This window comes from Triticum urartu, chromosome 1A (genome assembly GCF_056163025.1).
Source record: "Triticum urartu cultivar PI428250 chromosome 1A, HENAU_Tu73, whole genome shotgun sequence".
In the NCBI taxonomy this organism is placed as follows: Eukaryota; Viridiplantae; Streptophyta; class Magnoliopsida; order Poales; family Poaceae; genus Triticum; species Triticum urartu.
The window spans coordinates 20,973,428-20,995,606 of record NC_141873.1 but is presented as its reverse complement, the minus strand read 5'-3'; the positions used below and the strand labels follow the sequence as shown (position 1 = coordinate 20,995,606).

General features: G+C 44.6%; 2 protein-coding genes across 2 annotated transcripts in view; both read right to left on the bottom strand.

Moving 5' to 3' along the window:
* The window catches only part of LOC125543355 (disease resistance protein RGA5), a 120,733-nt gene that overhangs the window by 7,446 nt on the left and 91,108 nt on the right, over positions 1–22,179 (bottom strand). The window lies entirely within an intron of this gene.
* LOC147988568 (uncharacterized) lies at positions 204–14,664 on the bottom strand. Its single transcript, XM_087535167.1, has 6 exons — positions 14,023–14,664; positions 3,230–3,821; positions 3,050–3,166; positions 2,324–2,509; positions 1,191–1,369; positions 204–224 (listed from the first exon to the last, which is right to left on the bottom strand). Exons 1-6 carry the CDS (start codon positions 14,662–14,664, stop codon positions 204–206), a joined length of 1,737 nt encoding a protein of 578 aa, XP_087391293.1.

Genomic DNA, 22,179 nt, shown 5'->3' with positions numbered 1-22,179 from the left:
TAAAGTACTCCTATGCAGTACAGAAGCAATGGATACTCTCTACCAAACCGAAATATTCAAACTGGATGGAGGGGCTCAATTCTTTACCAGTTGCAAAGAGGAAGCTAATTAGTTACTATAGTGTCATTAAGTGATAAATGTGATTAAATCTGCATTAGTCATAACTCTTCATCAATCAACTTTTTTCAGCGAATCTTCACCGGTCACTGATATTCTCTTACTACCTGCATTTTGCATTTGAAATATGATATTACTCTTAACTTGTCCATCTCCTTGAATATATTTTCACATGGACACCGAGATAACTTCATAGAGCAGAATAACTGAAATATACTCATATTCCACTATGCTAAGAGCATCTTCAACAGCAGACAAAAAACCAGCAGACCAAAAAAATGAGTCAAGTATCTAAAAACTGAAATTTTAGATTTTTTGGCTTGAAAAACGGCTCCAATAGCAGACCTAAAATTGCATGGAGACAAATTTTTCATGGTAGTAACCTAAATTTTGCTACGGCCATCTTCCATGTCAACACTCCTCTAACTACACACCTCCCCACACCCATCATCCATGTCAGTATGCCTTGTTTACCACTTTGTTGGCATGAAACTGGACTTTTTGTTGGATTAATTGTGTTTTTTTTTCATTTGTCATTGGGCTTTGAGTTCCAACAAACATTCACTCTGCATCCATGGCATGGCCGGTGCGCGCCATGTGGTGCATCTTGGGATGTGTAGTATGTTATTCAAAAGATGCGCGTTGGATGCCGCCTCGGGCGTCATATAAATTAGGTCCATTTGCATGTGTGTCGCCAATCACCAGGGCCCGAGGTCAGATCTAAAACCCAGCTCGCAATTGAGTTCCCACGGGCACTCCCATGCTCCTTGTGAACTCGTAGTCTTGGCCTCTCGCAGCGCTACATTTATGTATGTTGGTTCTTGGGCTGATGTGTCAGCTTACTTAAAGCGTAGATTGTTTGTTGTTGTCACCTGACTCTTAGAGTAATTGCGTTGTTTGTCGATTCTGTGTGTTCCGGTTATCCCGTGACCTCCTTTCTAAGAGTGCTTTCTCACTACCTTGTATCGTTTGGCCTTGTATTGTGTGTTGTGCATTAGAAAGAAAATGGTTTGAAAGCCTATTTCAAGTGATTGACTTGTTTGTTGAGCTCGTGACCAGGGCACCTCACCAACCGTGACCAGGGCAACCTGCATTGTCTCAAGTCCGTCAAGAGAAACTCTAACATATTTCTTGATGCGCTTGTGCGGGTTGCGCTCCTCCATGAGCAGCTCGCCCAGGATGGGGAGCATGTTTCCGATGGCACCAGCCACCACTTCCATTGCCATGAGCAGCCAGCTTCCTTGCTTGATCGCTGCGTGGAGTTGGTTGCTTGTGGGCAATGCTCAGATCTGTGAGGAGCCTAAGCTAGTCAGTGGTGTGTGTCAGGTGGAAGCGTTCCTACTCCCTCGTGAGGGAGCCGCGTGTTTATATATTGATTGAGGCAGGAAAACGCCCCTGCCGTGGCTTACAAGATTGCTCCGATCTCTTTGGGATTCGGTAGTTACATAGGAGATAGAAAGAGCTACGGGAGAGGAAGAGACAGAGTTAGTTTGAGATTACAACAGGAATATATCTCTAAGTCTAACACCCTCCCTTAATCTCTCTTGAATTCCTCAAAGGGCTTCACTAGCAAAGCTTTGGTAAACCATCTGCAACTTGATCTCTGGATGGGATAAATCGCATGTCTAACTTCTTTTCTTCAACCCTTTCTCTTACAAAGTGAAAGTCAATTTCTATGTGCTTGGTTCTGCCATGAAATACTGGATTTGCGGAAAGATAAGTGGCTCCTAAGTTGTCACACCACAAACATGACACACGACTCTGCTTAATTCCCAATTCATTCAGCAATGACTCAACCCAAATGATTTCAGCAGTTGCATTGGCTAGTGACTTGTATTCAGCTTCAGTACTTGACCTGGATACTGTGGCTTGTTTTCTGGCACTCCAAGAGATGAGATTTGAACCAAAGAATACGGCAAATCCTCCAATTGACTTCCTGTCATCACTACGTCCTGCCCAGTCAGCATCAGAGAAGGCACAACAAGAGTGGAATTAGAACGTTTAACTTGGAGACCTAAGCTCACAGTATATCTTATGTATCATACAATCCTCTTAACAGCTGTCCAATGTACAGTAGTGGGTGCATGAAGATACTGACAAACCTTATTAACAGCAAAGGAAATATTAGGTCTTGTTAATGTCAAGTACTGTAGAGCTCCTACCGCACTCCTGTATTTTGTGATCTCTTCTTCTTTGAGTGGCTCACCTTCAAAGGCTGAAAGCTTTTCTAAAGAGGATAATGGTGTGGATGAGGGTTTACAATCTTTCATCCCCATGCGAGCTAGAAGTTCAGTGGCATATTTTTCCTGGTTAAATGTTATGCCATCTTGAATCTTCTTTACCTCTATGCCCAAGAAGAAATGTAGATCACCAAGATCCTTCAAAGCAAACTCTGAACTCAAATCATGCAGAAGAGCGTTAATAGCACTTTGTAAAGAGCTTGCAACTATGATATCATCAAGATATACCAATACAAATATAGTTATGTTTGCCTTATTGTAGATGAACAGTGAAGTGTCAGCCTTAGATGCAACAAAACCAAGACGCCTTAACTGAGAGCTTAGCCTTGAGTACCATGCCCTTGCTGCCTGTTTCAAACCATAAAGTGCCTTATCAAGCTTGCACACATAATGAGGTACTTTCTTGTTTTCATACCCAGGTGGTTGCCTTATGTAAACCTCCTCTTCCAGAACACCATGCAAGAACGCGTTCTTAACATCTAGCTGTCTTAAGCTTCATCCCTTGGAAACTGCAATAGCTAACACAAGTCTAATAGTTGTGGCCTTAACAACGGGACTGAAAGTATCTTCATAATCTAGACCATAACATTGCTTAAAGCCTTTTGCAACTAGGCGTGCTTTATATTTGTCAATCGAACCATCTGCCTTCTTCTTGATTCTGTAAACCCATTTACAATCAATGACATTTTTACCTCTTTGCTCAGGCACAAGATGCCACGTTTTATTACTCATGAGTGCCTTGTACTCTTCATCCATTGCATTTTTCCACTTTGGATCTCCAAGTGCATCCTCCAATCTTGTCGGTTCTCCTGCAACACACAACATGCCATATCGTATAGTGCCATCAGTTCTGATTTTCAGATTGCTTATACCTTTTTGTAGTCGAGTTGTGACACGTGAAGCAAGCTGTGGCTGAGTTATATGACGTGTATGCCTCTGCACAGAAGATGATGTAGACGAATCTGCCGCAGAGGATCCTGATGGCATCCTGGAATCACTTTGCACAGCTGATACTGGATCAGACTCTGTGGCATGCTGTGTGGCTGAAGACGTGACTGCACCCGACTCGGTGGCCACAGAAGATCCCACGCCGATCTGTGGATGCATGCGGGGCGGAGATCCCGAGCCAGGCGACGCGGTTTCTGCCGCTGTCACTTTCGCTAACCCGCGCGTGGGGCGCGAGGCGGACCCAGCAGGTGACGACGTGGCGACGCCCGACTGGCGCAGCCAGATCCTGCCCGACGCGCGATCCAGGGCTGATCCGCGCACCCGATCCGAGGAATCCTGGCGCACAGCAGTTCCAGGTGACCCCGGATCTCCCTCGTGTTCAGCGCCAACTTCGTCTTCTTCTGACCCATGAAATATAGGTTCATTTCCACCAAAATTTGGATCATTTTCTGCACCGATTTCTGCCGCGTCTTCTACAATGTCCTGCACAGGAGTAGATACTGAAGGAAATATGCCCTAGAGGCAATAATAAAGTTATTATTTATTTCCTTATAATCATGATAAATGTTTATTATTCATGCTAGAATTGTATTAACCGGAAACATAATACATGTGTGAATACATAGACAAACAAAGTGTCACTAGTATGCCTCTACTTGACTAGCTCGTTAATCAAAGATGGTTATGTTTCCTAACCATGAACAATGAGTTGTTATTTGATTAACGAGGTCACATCATTAGTTGAATGATCTGATTGACATGACCCATTCCATTAGCTTAGCACACGATCGTTTAGTATGTTGCTACTGCTTTCTTCATGACTTATACATGTTCCTATGACTATGAGATTATGCAACTACCGTTTGCCGGAGGAACACTTTGGGTGCTACCAAACGTCACAACGTAACTGAGTGATTATAAAGGAGCATTACAGGTGTCTCCAAAGGTAGATGTTGGGTTGGCGTATTTCGAGATTAGGATTTGTCACTCCGATTGTCGGAGAGGTATCTCTGGGCCCTCTCGGTAATACACATCACATAAGCCTTGCAAGCATTACAACTAATATGGTAGTTGTGAGATGATGTATTACGGAATGAGTAAAGAGACTTGCCGGTAACGAGATTGAACTAGGTATTGGATACCGACGATCGAATCTCGGGCAAGTAACATACCGATGACAAAGGGACAACGTATGTTGTTATGCGGTCTGACCGATAAAGATCTTCGTAGAATATGTAGGAGCCAATATGGGCATCCAGGTCCCGCTATTGGTTATTGACCGGAGACGTGTCTCGGTCATGTCTACATTGTTCTCGAACCCGTAGGGTCCGCACGCTTAAGGTTACGATGACAGTTATATTATGAGTTTATGCATTTTGATGTACCGAAGGTTGTTCGAAGTCCCGGATGTGATCACGGACATGACGAGGAGTCTCGAAATGGTCGAGACGTAAAGATTGATATATTGGAAGCCTATATTTGGATATCGGAAGTGTTCCGGGTGAAATCGGGATTTTACCGGGTTACCGGGAGGTTACCGGAACCCCCCGGGAGCCATATGGGCCTTCATGGGCCTTAGTGGAAAGGTGAAAGGGCTGCCCACAAGGGCTGCGTGCCTCCCCCCTTCCCCTAGTCCTATTAGGACTAGGAGAGGTGGCCGGCCACCCTTCTCCCTCTTTCCCCCTTGGGAATCCTAGTTGGAATAGGATTGGGGGGGGGGGGAGTCCTACTCCCGGAAGGAGTAGGACTCCTCCTGCGCCTCTCTCTCTGGCCGGCGCCCCCCTCCCCCCTTGGCTCCTTTATATACTGAGGTAGAGGCACCCTAGAACACACAAGTTGATCCACGTGATCTATTCCTTAGCCGTGTGCGGTGCCCCCTGCCACCATATACCTCGATAATACTGTAGCGGAGTTTAGGCGAAGCCCTGCTGCTGTAGTTCATCAAGATCGTCACCACGCCGTCGTGCTGACGGAACTCTTCCCCGACACTTTGCTGGATCGGAGTCCGGGGATCGTCATCGAGCTGAACGTGTGCTCAAACTCGGAGGTGCCGTAGTTTCGGTACTTGATCGGTTGGATCGTGAAGACGTACGACTACTTCCTCTACGTCGTGTCAGCGCTTCCGCAGTCGGTCTGCATTGGGTACGTAGACAACACTCTCCCCCTCGTTTCTATGCATCACATGATCTTGCGTGTGCGTAGGAAATTTTTTGAAATTACTACGAAACCCAACAGTGGTATCAGAGCCTAGGTTATTTATGTTGATGTTATATGCACGAGTAGAACACAAGTGAGTTGTGGACGATACAAGTCATACTGCCTACCAGCATGTCATACTTTGGTTCAGCGGTATTGTTGGACGAGACGACCCGGACCAACATTACGCGTACGCTTACGCGAGACCGGTTCTCCTGACGTGCTTTGCACACAGGTGGCTTGCGGGCGACTGTCTCTCCAATTTTAGTTGAACCAAGTATGGCTACGCCCGGTCCTTGCGAAGGTTAAAACGGAGTCTATTTGACAAACTATCGTTGTGGTTTTGATGCGTAGGTGAGATTGGTTCTTACTTAAGCCCGTAGCAGCCACGTAAAACATGAACAACAAAGTAGAGGACGTCTAACTTGTTTTTGCAGGGCATGTTGTGATGTGATATGGTCAAGGCATGATGTTGAATTTTATTGTATGAGATGATCATGTTTTGTAACCGAGTTATCGGCAACTGGCAGGAGCCATATGGTTGTCGTTTTATTGTATGCAATGCAATCGCGATGTAATATTACTAAACGGTAGTGATAGTCGTGGAAGCATAAGATTGGCGAGACGACAACGATGCTACGATGGAGATCAAGGTGTCGCGCCGGTGACGATGGTGATCATGACGGTGCTTCGGAGATGGAGATCACAAGCACAAGATGATGATGGCCATATCATATCACTTATATTGATTGCATGTGATGTTTATCTTTTTATGCATCTTATCTTGCTTTGATTGACGGTAGCATTATAAGATGATCTCTCACTAAATTATCAAGAAGTGTTCTCCCTGAGTATGCACCGTTGCCAAAGTTCATCGTGCCCAGACACCACGTGATGATCGGGTGTGATAAGCTCTACATCCATCTACAACGGGTGCAAGCCAGTTTTGCACACGCAGAATACTCAGGTTAAACTTGACGAGCCTAGCATATGCAGATATGGCCTCGAAACACGGAGACCGAAAGGTCGAGCGTGAATCATATAGTAGATATGATCAACATAAACGATGTTCACCATTGAAAACTACTCCATCTCATGTGATGATCGGTCATGGTTTAGTTGATTTGGATCACGTAATCACTTAGAAGATTAGAGGGATGTCTATCTAAGTAGGAGTTCTTAAGTAATATGATTAATTGAACTTAAATTTATCATGAACTTAGTACCTGATAGTATCTTGCTTGTTTATGTTGATTGTAGATAGATGGCTCGTGCTGTTGTTCCGTTGAATTTTAATGCGTTCCTTGAGAAAGCAAAGTTAAAAGATGATGGTAGCAATTACACGGACTGGGTCCGTAACTTGAGGATTATCCTCATTGCTGCTCAGAAGAATTACGTCCTGGAAGCACCGCTGGGTGCCAGGCCTGCTGCTGGAGCAACGCCAGATGTTATGAACGTCTGGCAGAGCAAAGCTGATGACTACTCGATAGTTCAGTGTTCCATGCTTTACGGCTTAGAATCGGGACTTCAACGACGTTTTGAACGTCATGGAGCATATGAGATGTTCCAGGAGTTGAAGTTAATATTTCAAGCAAATGCCCGGATTGAGAGATATGAAGTCTCCAATAAGTTCTATAGCTGCAAGATGGAGGAGAACAGTTCTGTCAGTGAGCATATACTCAAAATGTCTGGGTATAATAATCACTTGATTCAATTGGGAGTTAATCTTCCGGATGATTGCGTCATTGACAGAATTCTCCAATCACTGCCACCAAGCTACAAGAGCTTCGTGATGAACTATAATATGCAAGGGATGAACAAGACTATTCCCGAGCTCTTCGCAATGCTGAAAGCTGCAGAGGTAGAAATCAAGAAGGAGCATCAAGTGTTGATGGTTAACAAGACCACTAGTTTCAAGAAAAAGGGCAAAGGGAAGAAGAAGGGGAACTTCAAGAAGAACGGCAAGCAAGTTGCTGCTCAAGAGAAGAAACCCAAGTCTGGACCTAAGCCTGAAACTGAGTGCTTCTACTGCAAGCAGACTGGTCACTGGAAGCGGAACTGCCCCAAGTATTTGGCGGATAAGAAGGATGGCAAGGTGAACAAAGGTATATGTGATATACATGTTATTGATGTGTACCTTACTAGAGCTCGCAGTAGCACCTGGGTATTTGATACTGGTTCTGTTGCTAATATTTGCAACTCAAAACAGGGACTACGGAATAAGCGGGCACTGGCAAAGGACGAGGTGACGATGCGCGTGGGAAACGGTTCCAAAGTCGATGTGATCGCGGTCGGCACGCTACCTCTACATCTACCTTCGGGATTAATATTAGACCTAAATAATTGTTATTTGGTGCCAGCGTTGAGCATGAACATTATATCTGGATCTTGTTTAATGCGAGACGGTTATTCATTTAAATCAGAGAATAATGGTTGTTCTATTTATATGAGTAATATCTTCTATGGTCATGCACCCTTGGAGAGTGGTCTATTCTTATTGAATCTCGATAGTAGTAATACACATATTCATAATGTTGAAGCCAAAAGATGCAGAGTTGATAATGAAAGTGCAACTTATTTGTAGCACTGTCGTTTAGGTCATATCGGTGTAAAGCGCATGAAGAAACTCCATACTGATGGACTTTTGGAACCACTTGATTATGAATCACTTGGTACTTGCGAACCGTGCCTCATGGGCAAGATGACTAAAACACCGTTCTCCGGTACTATGGAGAGAGCAACAGATTTGTTGGAAATCATACATACCGATGTATGTGATCTGATGAATATTGAGGCTCGTGGCGGATATCGTTATTTTCTCACCTTCACAGATGATTTAAGCAGATATGGATATATCTACTTAATGAAACATAAGTCTGAAACATGTGAAAAGTTCAAAGAATTTCAGAGTGAAGTTGAAAATCATCGTAACAAGAAAATAAAGTTTCTACGATCTGATCGTGGAGGAGAGTATTTGAGTTACGAGTTTGGTGTACATTTGAAAAACTGTGGAATAGTTTCGCAACTCACGCCACCCGGAACACCACAGCGTAATGGTGTGTCCGAACGTCGTAATCGTACTTTACTAGATATGGTGCGATCTATGATGTCTCTTACTGATTTACCGCTATCGTTTTGGGGTTATGCTCTAGAGACGGCTGCATTCACGTTAAATAGGGCACCATCAAAATCCGTTGAGACGACGCCTTATGAACTGTGGTTTGGCAAGAAACCAAAGTTGTCGTTTCTTAAAGTTTGGGGCTGCGATGCTTATGTGAAAAAGCTTCAACCTGATAAGCTCGAACCCAAATCGGAGAAATGTGTCTTCATAGGATACCCAAAGGAAACTGTTGGGTACACCTTCTATCACAGATCCGAAGGCAAGACATTCGTTGCTAAGAATGGATCCTTTCTAGAGAAGGAGTTTCTCTCGAAAGAAGTGAGTGGGAGGAAAGTAGAACTTGACGAGGTAACTGTACCTGCTCCCTTACTGAAAAGTAGTTCATCACAGAAAACTGTTTCAGTGACACCTACACCAGTTAGTGAGGAAGCCAATGATAATGATCATGAAACTTCAGATCAAGATGCTACTGAACCTCGTAGATCAACCAGAGTAAGATCCGCGCCAGAGTGGTACGGTAATCCTGTTCTGAAAGTCATGCTACTAGATCATGATGAACCTACGAACTATGAAGAAGCGATGGTGAGCCCAGATTCCGCAAAGTGGCTTGAAGCCATGAAATCTGAGATGGGATCCATGTATGAGAACAAAGTATGGACTTTGGTTGACTTGCCCGATGATCGGCAAGCAATTGAGAATAAATGGATCTTTAAGAAGACTGACGCTGATGGTAATGTTACTGTCTACAAAGCTCGACTTGTCGCAAAAGGTTTTCGGCAAGTTCAAGGGATTGACTATGATGAGACCTTCTCACCCGTAGCGATGCTTAAGTCCGTCCGAATCATGTTAGCGATTGCCGCATTTTATGATTATGAAATTTGGCAGATGGATGTCAAAACTGCATTCCTGAATGGATTTCTGGAAGAAGAGTTGTATATGATGCAACCGGAAGGTTTTGTCGATCCAAAGGGAGCTAACAAAGTGTGCAAGCTCTAGCGATCCATTTATGGACTGGTGCAAGCCTCTCGGAGTTGGAATAAACGTTTTGATAGTGTGATCAAAGCATTTGGTTTTATACGGACTTTCGGAGAAGCCTGTATTTACAAGAAAGTGAGTGGGAGCTCTGTAGCATTTCTGATATTATATGTGGATGACATATTGCTGATTGGAAATGATATAGAATTTCTGGATAGCATAAAGGGATACTTGAATAAAAGTTTTTCAATGAAAGACCTCGGTGAAGCTGCTTACATATTAGGCATTAAGATCTATAGAGATAGATCAAGACGCTTAATTGGACTTTCACAAAGCACATACCTTGACAAAATTTTGAAGAAGTTCAAAATGGATCAAGCAAAGAAAGGGTTCTTGCCTGTGTTACAAGGTGTGAAGTTGAGTAAGACTCAATGCCCGACCACTGCAGAAGATAGAGAGAATATGAAAGATGTTCCCTATGCATCAGCCATAGGATCTATCCTGTATGCAATGCTGTGTAGCAGACCTGATGTGTGCCTTGCTATAAGTTTAGCAGGGAGGTACCAAAGTAATCCAGGAGTGGATCACTGGACAGCGGTCAAGAACATCCTTAGATACCTGAAAAGGACTAAGGATATGTTTCTCGTATATGGAGGTGACAAAGAGCTCACCGTAAAAGGTTACGTTGATGCAAGCTTTGACACTGATCCGGACGATTCTAAATCGCAAACCGGATACGTGTTTACATTAAATGGTGGAGCTGTCAGTTGGTGCAGTTCTAAACAAAGCGTCGTAGCGGGATCTACATGTGAAGCGGAGTACATAGCTGCTTCGGAAGCAGCGAACGAAGGAGTCTGGATGAAGGAGTTCATATCCGATCTAGGTGTCATACCTAGTGCATCGGGTCCAATGAAAATCTTTTGTGACAATACTGGTGCAATTGCCTTGGCAAAGGAATCCAGATTTCACAAAAGGACCAAACACATCAAGAGACGCTTCAATTCCATCCGGGATCTAGTCCAGGTGGAAGACATAGAGATTTGCAAGATACATACGGATCTGAATGTTGCAGACCCGTTGACTAAGCCTCTTCCACGAGCAAAACATGATCAGCACCAAGGCTCCATGGGTGTTAGAATCATTACAGTGTAATCTAGATTATTGACTCTAGTGCAAGTGGGAGACTGAAGGAAATATGCCCTAGAGGCAATAATAAAGTTATTATTTATTTCCTTATAATCATGATAAATGTTTATTATTCATGCTAGAATTGTATTAACCGGAAACATAATACATGTGTGAATACATAGACAAACAAAGTGTCACTAGTATGCCTCTACTTGACTAGCTCGTTAATCAAAGATGGTTATGTTTCCTAACCATGAACAATGAGTTGTTATTTGATTAACGAGGTCACATCATTAGTTGAATGATCTGATTGACATGACCCATTCCATTAGCTTAGCACACGATCGTTTAGTATGTTGCTACTGCTTTCTTCATGACTTATACATGTTCCTATGACTATGAGATTATGCAACTACCGTTTGCCGGAGGAACACTTTGGGTGCTACCAAACGTCACAACGTAACTGAGTGATTATAAAGGAGCATTACAGGTGTCTCCAAAGGTAGATGTTGGGTTGGCGTATTTCGAGATTAGGATTTGTCACTCCGATTGTCGGAGAGGTATCTCTGGGCCCTCTCGGTAATACACATCACATAAGCCTTGCAAGCATTACAACTAATATGGTAGTTGTGAGATGATGTATTACGGAACGAGTAAAGAGACTTGCCGGTAACGAGATTGAACTAGGTATTGGATACCGGCGATCGAATCTCGGGCAAGTAACATACCGATGACAAAGGGAACAACGTATGTTGTTATGCGGTCTGACCGATAAAGATCTTCGTAGAATATGTAGGAGCCAATATGGGCATCCAGGTCCCGCTATTGGTTATTGACCGGAGACGTGTCTCGGTCATGTCTACATTGTTCTCGAACCCGTAGGGTCCGCACGCTTAAGGTTACGATGACAGTTATATTATGAGTTTATGCATTTTGATGTACCGAAGGTTGTTCGGAGTCCCGGATGTGATCACGGACATGACGAGGAGTCTTGAAATGGTCGAGACGTAAAGATTGATATATTGGAAGCCTATATTTGGATATCGGAAGTGTTCCGGGTGAAATCGGGATTTTACCGGGTTACCGGGAGGTTACCAGAACCCCCCGGGAGCCATATGGGCCTTCATGGGCCTTAGTGGAAAGGTGAAAGGGCTGCCCACAAGGGCTGCGCGCCTCCCCCCTTCCCCTAGTCCTATTAGGACTAGGAGAGGTGGCCGGCCACCCTTCTCCCTCTTTCCCCCTTGGGAATCCTAGTTGGAATAGGATTGGGGGGGGGGGGAGTCCTACTCCCGGAAGGAGTAGGACTCCTCCTGCGCCTCTCTCTCTGGCCGGCGCCCCCCTCACCCCTTGGCTCCTTTATATACTGGGGTAGAGGCACCCTAGAACACACAAGTTGATCCACGTGATCTATTCCTTAGCCGTGTGCGGTGCCCCCTGCCACCATATACCTCGATAATACTGTAGCGGAGTTTAGGCGAAGCCCTGCTGCTGTAGTTCATCAAGATCGTCACCACGCCGTCGTGCTGACGGAACTCTTCCTCGACACTTTGCTGGATCGGAGTCCGGGGATCGTCATCGAGCTGAACGTGTGCTCGAACTCGGAGGTGCCGTAGTTTTGGTACTTGATCGGTTGGATCGTGAAGACGTATGACTACTTCCTCTACGTCATGTCAGCGCTTCCGCAGTCGGTCTGCGTTGGGTACGTAGACAACACTCTCCCCCTCGTTGCTATGCATCACATGATCTTGCGTGTGCATAGGAAATTTTTTGAAATTACTACGAAACCCAACAGATACAACACCAGTACTGGTAGGATAATTAGTTGGATTAGTGCAATTGTCGCCCCCTTGATCTAAGTTTTGGAGACTGGGTGGAAGGAGAAGAATTTATTTTCTAAGGAGTGCTCCGGCATTTGGATGAAGGGACTCAAAAGGGTATACGGATTCATCAAACACGACGTCTCGAGAGATATATATCCTACCGGTGAAAACATCTAGGCACTTGACTCCTTTATGGATGGGACTATACCCAAGGAAGACACACTTCTTGGAGCGAAAAGCAAGTTTACGTGTATTATATGGACGAAGGTTGGGCCAGCAAGCACAACCAAACACACGTAGTGATTTGTAATCAGGAGTAGTGCCAAGAAGACGTGTGAGAGGAATCTCATAGTTGATAACTTTGCTAGGAAGAAGATTTATAAGATAGGTGGCAGTCAAGAAGGCTTCATCCCAAAACTTTAATGCAAGGTTGTCAGAATCGCGATTCTGTTATACGATTCTACGACTTTACAATCCAAACTAACCCCTATGATTCTACAATTTTAGTTCGTAGAATCTACGTTTCTACGATCCTGATAGTGAAGATTCTACCATTTGCGATCTTACCATCGGAGCTCCAATCCGATTCAAAATCGCGATTCTGACAACCTTGCTTTAATGGCATCGATGCATTTGCTAGTAAGGCTAGCCCTACTTCAACAACGTGACGGTGTTTCCTTTCAGCGGAACCGTTCTGTTGATGGGCATGAGGACATGACACATGGTGTGAGATGCCAAGTTCTTCAAAAAACAAGTTAAGCTTCTTGTATTCACCTCCCCAGTCAGTCTGCATAGCAATGATCTTAGTGTTTAGTTTTCATTCAACGAGATTTTGAAAATTCTTGAAAACTTGAAACACTTCAGATCGTTTCTTAAGAAGATAGATCCAGGTAAATTTGCTATAGTCATCAATGAAGCTAACATAGTATGAGTGTCTACCAACAGAGGTAGGAGCTGGCCCCCAAACATCTGAAAATACAAGCTGTAGGGGGGCAGAGGAAATGCTGATAGAAATAGGATATGGTAGCTGATGACTTTTAGCTTGTTGACAAGGATCACAAACAGACTCAATGCTAGACTCAACACAATGGGGAAGTTTATTTCTACTAAGAACAAGCTTAACAATAACTGACAATGGATGACCTAATCTACTGTGCCACTTTGCTGAAGAAGGCTTGATCGCAACAAAGGCTTGTTTATTTGATGATGTTGATGAAGATATGATTGGGTAAAGACCTCCCACGCACTTGCCCCTAAGAAGTACCCTCCTCGTGTCCAAGTCCTTAACCAAGAAAAAATAAGGATAAAACTCGATGAGAACACGATTATCAAGGGTAAATCTATGGACAGAAAGAAGACTTTTTGATGTTTCGGGCACATGTAAAATTCTATTTAGATGAAAAAAATTTGTGGGGGTTTTAACAATTGAACTACCAACATGAGTAATATCCATACCAGAACCACTTGCGGTGTGTACTTGGTCTCCTCCACGGTACTTGTCTCGAATCGTCAGCTTGTCGAGCTCCCCCGTGATGTGGTTTGTAGCCCCGGTATCCGCATACCAGTTCGTGTCGACACCGTAGGAGTCAGTGACCATGTTGGCCCCCTTCTCCTCCTGTTCATCTTCATCATACCTGTGCCAACAGTCACGAGCACCTCCTGGATGGTGCTTGTAACATATCTGGCATTCTGGATAGTTCCTGGTTTGTTGCTGTCGCTGCTGTTGTGGACGACCGCGGCGGCCGCCGCTGCTGTTGCCGCCAGATGGAGTTAGGGAAGGGCGCCTGCCTCGGCCGCGGCCCCTGTTGCTGCGTCCGCGTCCTCTGCCATAGCCGCGCCCACGCCCTCTGTACACCATATTGGTGGAAGTTTTGAAGCCGGCTTCAGGACCATCGCCGAGCATCTCCATGCGCTGATCGAACGCCGCAATCTGAGCAAACAGATCGTCCACAGAGATTTGGTTCTTTACTGCACCGATCGCTGCCACAACAGGGTCATAATCTCTGTCGAGGCCGGCAAGAACATAGTCCACCATCTCCGGGTCCGAGACGGGGCGACCTGCAGCTGCAAGCTCATCTCCCAAGCTCTTCATCTTGGAGATAAAGGCGCTGCTGGACATGGAGCCTTTCTTTGTGTTGGTGATGGCGATGCATAGGTTGGTGATGCGCGATTAGGACTGCGAGGCGAACAGGGTGGTGATGGCAGTCCAGAGATCGAATGCTGTCTCCTTGCTCGCAACTTGGGCGAGGATCTCCATTGACAGAGAATTCAGGAGATGGCTCGGAACTTGCTGATCTTTTGATATCCACCGCGCATACAGCGAATTGGGTTCCGGGGCGGTGGTTTTTGTAGGGTTTCGTAGTAATTTCAAAATTTTCCTACGCACACGCAAGATCATGGTGATGCATAGCCACGAGAGGGGAGAGTGTTGTCTACGTACCCTCGTAGACCGCAACGGAAGCGTTGACGCAACGTAGAGGAAGTAGTCGTACGTCTTCCCGATCTGACCGATCCAAGCACCGTTACTCCGGCACCTCCGAGTTCTTAGCACACGTACAGCTCGATGACGTTCCCCGGGCTCCGATCCAGCAAAGCGTCGGGGAAGAGTTTCGTCAGCACGACGGCGTGATGACGATGATGATGTTCTACCGATGCAGGGCTTCGCCTAAGCACTACAACGGTATGATCGAGGTGGAATATGGTGGAGGGGGGCACCGCACACGGCTAAGGAACGATCTCAAGGATCAACTTGTGTGTTCTAGGGTGCCCCCCTGCCTCCGTATATAAAGGAGCCAAGGGGAGGGGCGGCCGGCCAAGGTGGGCGCGCCAAGAGGGAGTCCTACTCCCACCGGGAGTAGGACTCCTAGTTGGAGAAGGAGAAGGGGGGAAAGAGGTGGAAGAGAGGAAGGAAAGGGGGGGCGGCGCCGCCCCCCTTCCCTTGTCCTATTCGGACTAGGAAGGGGAGGGGCGCGCGGCCACCTCCTGCCTCCTTCTCTCTTCTCCCTCAAGGCCCATGAAGGCCCAATAACCGCCCGGGGGGGTCCGGTAACCCCCCGGTACTCCGGTAAAATGCCGATTTCACTCGGAACAATTCCGATGTCCAAATATAGGCTTCCAATATATCAATCTTTATGTCTCGACCATTTCGAGACTCCTCGTCATGTCCGTGATCACATCCGGGACTCCGAACTAACTTTGGTACATCAAAATGCATAAACTCATAATAACTGTCATCGTAACGTTAAGCGTGCGGACCCTACGGTTCGAGAACAATGCAGACATGACTGAGACAAATCTCCGGTCAATAACCAATAGCGGGACCTGTATGCCCATATTGGCTCCTACATATTCTACGAAGATCTTTATCGGTCAGACCGCATAACAACATACGTTGTTCCCTTTGTCATCGGTATGTTACTTGCCCGAGATTCGATCGTCGGTATCCAATACCTAGTTCAATCTCGTTACCGGCAAGTCTCTTTACTCGTTCCGTAATACATCATCTCGCAACTAACTTATTAGTTACAATGCTTGCAAGGCTTATGTGATGTGCATTACCGAGAGGGCCCAGAGATACCTCTCCGACAATCGGAGTGACAAATCCTAATCTCGAAATACGCCAACCCAACATCTACCTTTGGAGACACCTGTAGAGCTCCTTTATAATCACCCATTTACGTTGTGACGTTTGGTAGCACACAAAGTGTTCCTCCGGCAAACGGGAGTTGCATAATCTCATAGTCATAGGAACATGTATAATTCATGAAGAAAGCAACAGCAACATACTAAACGATCGGGTGGTAAGCTAATGGAATGGGTCATGTCAATCAGATCATTCAACTAATGATGTGACCTCGTTAATCAAATAACAACTCATTGTTCATGGTTAGGAAACATAACCATCTTTGATTAACGAGCTAGTCAAGTAGAGGCATACTAGTGACACTCTGTTTGTTTATGTATTCACACATGTATTATGTTTCCGGTTAATACAATTCTAGCATGAATAATAAACATTTATCATGATATAAGGAAATAAATAATAACTTTATTATTGCCTCTAGGGCATATTTCCTTCAGTCTCCCACTTGCACTAGAGTCAATAATCTAGATTACACAGTAATGATTCTAACACCCATGGAGCCTTGGTGCTGATCATGTTTTGCTCGTGGAAGAGGCTTAGTCAACAGGTCTGCAACATTCAGATCCGTATGTATCTTGCAAATCTCTATGTCTCCCACCTGGACTAGATCCCGGATGGAATTGAAGCGTCTCTTGATGTGCTTGGTTCTCTTGTGAAATCTGGATTCCTTTGCCAAGGCAATTGCACCAGTATTGTCACAAAAGATTTTCATTGGACCCGATGCACTAGGTATGACACCTAGATCGGATATGAACTCCTTCATCCAGACTCCTTCATTTGCTGCTTCCGAAGCAGCTATGTACTCAGCTTCACATGTAGATCCCGCTACGACGCTTTGTTTAGAACTGCACCAACTAACAGCTCCACCGTTTAATGTAAACACGTATCCGGTTTGCGATTTAGAATCATCCGGATCAGTGTCAAAGCTTGCATCAACGTAACCTTTTACGATGAGCTCTTTGTCACCTCCATATACGAGAAACATTTCCTTAGTCCTTTTCAGGTACTTCAGGATGTTCTTGACCGCTGTCCAGTGATCCACTCCTGGATTACTTTGGTACCTCCCTGCCAAACTTATAGCAAGGCACACATCAGGTCTGGTACACAGCATTGCATACATGATAGAGCCTATGGCTGAAGCATAGGGAACATCTTTCATTTTTCTCTATCTTCTGCATTGGTCGGGCATTGAGTCTGACTCAACTTCACACCTTGTAACACAGGCAAGAATCCTTTCTTTGCTTGATCCATTTTGAACTTTTTCAAAATCTTGTCAAGGTATGTGCTTTGTGAAAGTCCAATTAAGCGTCTTGATCTATCTCTATAGATCTTAATGCCTAATATGTAAGCAGCTTCACCGAGGTCTTTCATTGAAAAACTCTTATTCAAGTATCCCTTTATGCTATCCAGAAATTCTATATCATTTCCAATCAGTAATATGTCATCCACATATAATATCAGAAATGCTACAGAGCTCCCACTCACTTTCTTGTAAATACAGGCTTCTCCGAAAGTCTGTATAAAACCAAATGCTTTGATCACACTATCAAAACGTTTATTCCAACTCCGAGAGGCTTGCACCAGTCCATAAATGGATCGCTGGAGTTTGCACACTTTGTTAGCTCCCTTTGGATCTACAAAACCTTCTGGCTGCATCATATACAACTCTTCCTCCAGAAATCCATTCAGGAATGCAGTTTTGACATCCATCTGCCAAATTTCATAATCATAAAATGCGGCAATTGCTAACATGATTCGGACAGACTTAAGCATCGCTACGGGTGAGAAGGTCTCATCGTAGTCAAACCCTTGAACTTGCCGAAAACCATTTGCGACAAGTCGAGCTTTGTAGACAGTATTATTACCGTCAGCGTCAGTCTTCTTCTTGAAGATCCATTTATTCTCAATTGCTTGCCGATCAACGGGCAAGTCAACCAAAGTCCATACTTTGTTCTCATACATGGATCCCATCTCAGATTTCATGGCTTCAAGCCATTTTGCAGAATCTGGGCTCACCATCGCTTCTTCATAGTTCGTAGGTTCATCATGATCTAGTAGCATGATTTCCAGAACAGGATTACCGTACCACTCTGGCGCGGATCTTACTCTGGTTGATCTACGAGGTTCAGTAGTGTCTTGATCTGAAGTTTCATGATCATCATCATTAGCTTCCTCACTAACTGGTGTAGGTGTCACTGAAACAGTTTTCTGTGATGTAGTACTTTCCAATAAGGGAGCAGGTACAGTTACCTCGTCAAGTTCTACTTTCCTCCCACTCACTTCCTTCGAGAGAAACTCCTTCTCCAGAAAGTTTCCGAATTTAGCAACAAAAGTCTTGCCTTCGGATTTGTGATAGAAGGTGTATCCAATTAATAGTTTCCTTTGGATATCCTATGAAGACACATTTCTCCGATTTGGGTTCGAGCTTATCAGGTTGAAGCTTTTTCACATAAGCATCGTAGCCCCAAACTTTCAGAAACGACAACTTTGGTTTCTTGCCAAACCATAGTTCATAAGGCGTCGTCTCAACGGATTTTGATGGTGCCCTATTTAACGTGAATGCGGCCGTCTCTAGAGCGTATCCCCAAAACGATAGCGGTAAATCAGTAAGAGACATCATAGATCGCACCATATCTAGTAAAGTACGATTACGACGTTCGGACACACCATTACGCTGTGGTGTTCCGGGTGGCGTGAGTTGCGAAACTATTCCACAATTTTTCAAATGTACACCAAACTCGTAACTCAAATATTCTCCTCCATGATCAGATCGTAGAAACTTTATTTTCTTGTTACGATGATTTTCAACTTCACTCTGAAATTCTTTGAACTTTTGAAATGTTTCAGACTTATGTTTCATTAAGTAGATATACCCATATCTGCTTAAGTCATCTGTGAAGGTGAGAAAATAACGATATCCGCCACGAGCCTCAACATTCATCGGACCACATACATCTGTATGTATGATTTCCAACAAATCTGTTGCTCTCTCCATAGTACCGGAGAACGGTGTTTTAGTCATCTTGCCCATGAGGCACGGTTCGCAAGTACCAAGTGATTCATAATCAAGTGGTTCCAAAAGTCCATCAGTATGGAGTTTCTTCATGCGCTTTACACCGATATGACCTAAACGGCAGTGCCACAAATAAGTTGCACTATCATTATCAACTCTGCATCTTTTGGCTTCAACATTATGAATATGTGTATTACTACTATCGAGATTCAATAAGAATAGACCACTCTTCAAGGGTGCATGACCATAAAAGATATTACTCATATAAATAGAACAACCATTATTCTCTGATTTAAATGAATAACCGTCTCGCATTAAACAAGATCCAGATATAATGTTCATGCTCAACGCTGGCACCAAATAACAATTATTTAGGTCTAATATTAATCCCGAAGGTAGATGTAGAGGTAGCTGAAGGAAATATGCCCTAGAGGCAATAATAAAGTTATTATTTATTTCCTTATAATCATGATAAATGTTTATTATTCATGCTAGAATTGTATTAACCGGAAACATAATACATGTGTGAATACATAGACAAACAAAGTGTCACTAGTATGCCTCTACTTGACTAGCTCGTTAATCAAAGATGGTTATGTTTCCTAACCATGAACAATGAGTTGTTATTTGATTAACGAGGTCACATCATTAGTTGAATGATCTGATTGACATGACCCATTCCATTAGCTTAGCATCCGATCGTTTAGTATGCTGCTATTGCTTTCTTCATGATTTATACATGTTCCTATAACTATGAGATTATGCAACTCCCGTTTACCGGAGGAACACTTTGGGTACTACCAAACGTCACAACGTAACTGGGTGATTATAAAGGAGTACTACAGGTGTCTCCAATGGTACATGTTGGGTTGGCGTATTTCGAGATTAGGTTTTGTCACTCCGATTGTCGGAGAGGTATCTCTGGGCCCTCTCGGTAATGCACATCACATAAGCCTTGCAAGCATTACAACTAATATGGTAGTTGTGAGATGATGTATTACAGAACGAGTAAAGAGACTTGCCGGTAACAAGATTGAACTAGGTATTGGATACCGACGATCGAATCTCGGGCAAGTAACATACCGATGACAAAGGGAACAACGTATGTTGTTATGCGGTCTGACCGATAAAGATCTTCGTAGAATATGTAGGAGCCAATATGGGCATCCAGGTCCCGCTATTGGTTATTGACCGGAGACGTGTCTCGGTCATGTCTACATTGTTCTCGAACTGTAGGGTCCGCACGCTTAACGTTACGATGACAGTTATTATGAGTTTATGCATTTTGATGTACCGAAGGTTCTTCGGAGTCTCGGGTGTGATCACGGACATGACGAGGAGTCTCGAAATGGTCGAGACATAAAGATTGATATATTGGAAGCCTATGTCTGGACATCGGAAGTGTTCCGGGTGAAATCAGGATTTTACCGGATTACCGGAAGGTTACCGGAACCCCCCAGGAGTCATATGGGCCTTATTGGGCTTTAGTGGAAAGGTGAAAGGGGCTGCCCATAGTGGGCTGCGCGCCTCCCCCCCTCCCCTAGTCCTATTAGGACTAGGAGAGGTGGCCGGCCACCTCTCTCTCTCTTTCCCCCTTGGGAGTCCTATTTGGAATAGGATTGGGGGGGGGAGTCCTACTCCCGGTAGGAGCAGGACTCCTCCTGCGCCTCCATAGGGCTGGCCGCACCCCTCCCCCTTGGCTCCTTTATATACGGAGGCAGGGGGCACCTCTAGACACACAAGTTGATCATTGAGATCGTTCCTTAGCCGTGTGCGGTGCCCCCTGCCACCATATTCCACCTTGATCATATCGTTGTAGTGCTTAGGCGAAGCCCTGCGTCGGTAATACATCAAGATCGTCACCACGCCGTCGTGCTGACGGAACTCCTCCCCGAAGCTTTGCTGGATCGGAGCCCGGGGATCATCATCGAGCTGTACGTGTGCTAAGAACTCGGAGGTGCCGGAGTAATGGTGCTTGGATCGGTCGGATCGGGAAGAAGACGTACGACTACTTCCTCTACGTTGTGTCAACGCTTCCGTTGTGATCTACAAGGGTACATAGATCATACTCTCCCCTCGTTGCTATGCATCACCATGATCTTGCGTGTGCGTAGGAAATTTTTTGAAATTACTACGTTCCCCAACAGTAGCGTGACGACCGCTATCACATCGACTTTGGAACCGTTTCCCACGCGCATCGTCACCTCGTCCTTAGCCAATCTTCGCTTAATCCGTAGTCCCTATTTTGAGTTGCAAATATTAGCAACAGAATCAGTATCAAATACCCAGGTGCTACTATGAGCATTAGTAAGGTACACATCAATAACATGTATATCACATATACCTTTGTTCACCTTGCCATCCTTCTTATCCGCCAAATACTTGGGGCAGTTCCGCTTCCAGTGACCAGTCTGCTTGCAGTAGAAGCACTCAGTTTCAGGCTTAGGTCCAGACTTGGGTTTCTTCTCTTGAGCAGCAACTTGTTTGCCGTTCTTCTTGAAGTTCCCCTTCTTCTTCCCTTTGCCCTTTTTCTTGAAACTAGTGGTCTTGTTGACCATCAACACTTGATGCTCCTTCTTGATTTTTACCTCCGCAGCTTTCAGCATTGCGAAGAGCTCGGGAATAGTCTTATTCATCCCTTGCATATTATAGTTCATCACGAAGCTCTTGTAGCTTGGTGACAGTGATTGGAGAATTCTGTCAATGACGCAATCATTTGGAAGATTAACTCCCAATTGAATCAAGTGATTATTATACCCAGACATTTTGAGTATATGCTCACTGACAGAACTGTTCTCCTCCATCTTGCAGCTATAGAACTTATTGGAGACTTCATATCTCTCAATTCGGGCATTTGCTTGAAATCTTAACTTCAACTCCTGGAGCATCTCATATGCTCCATGACGTTCAAAACGTCGTTGAAGTCCCGATTCTAAGCCGTAAAGCATGGCACACTGAACTATCGAGTAGTCATCAGC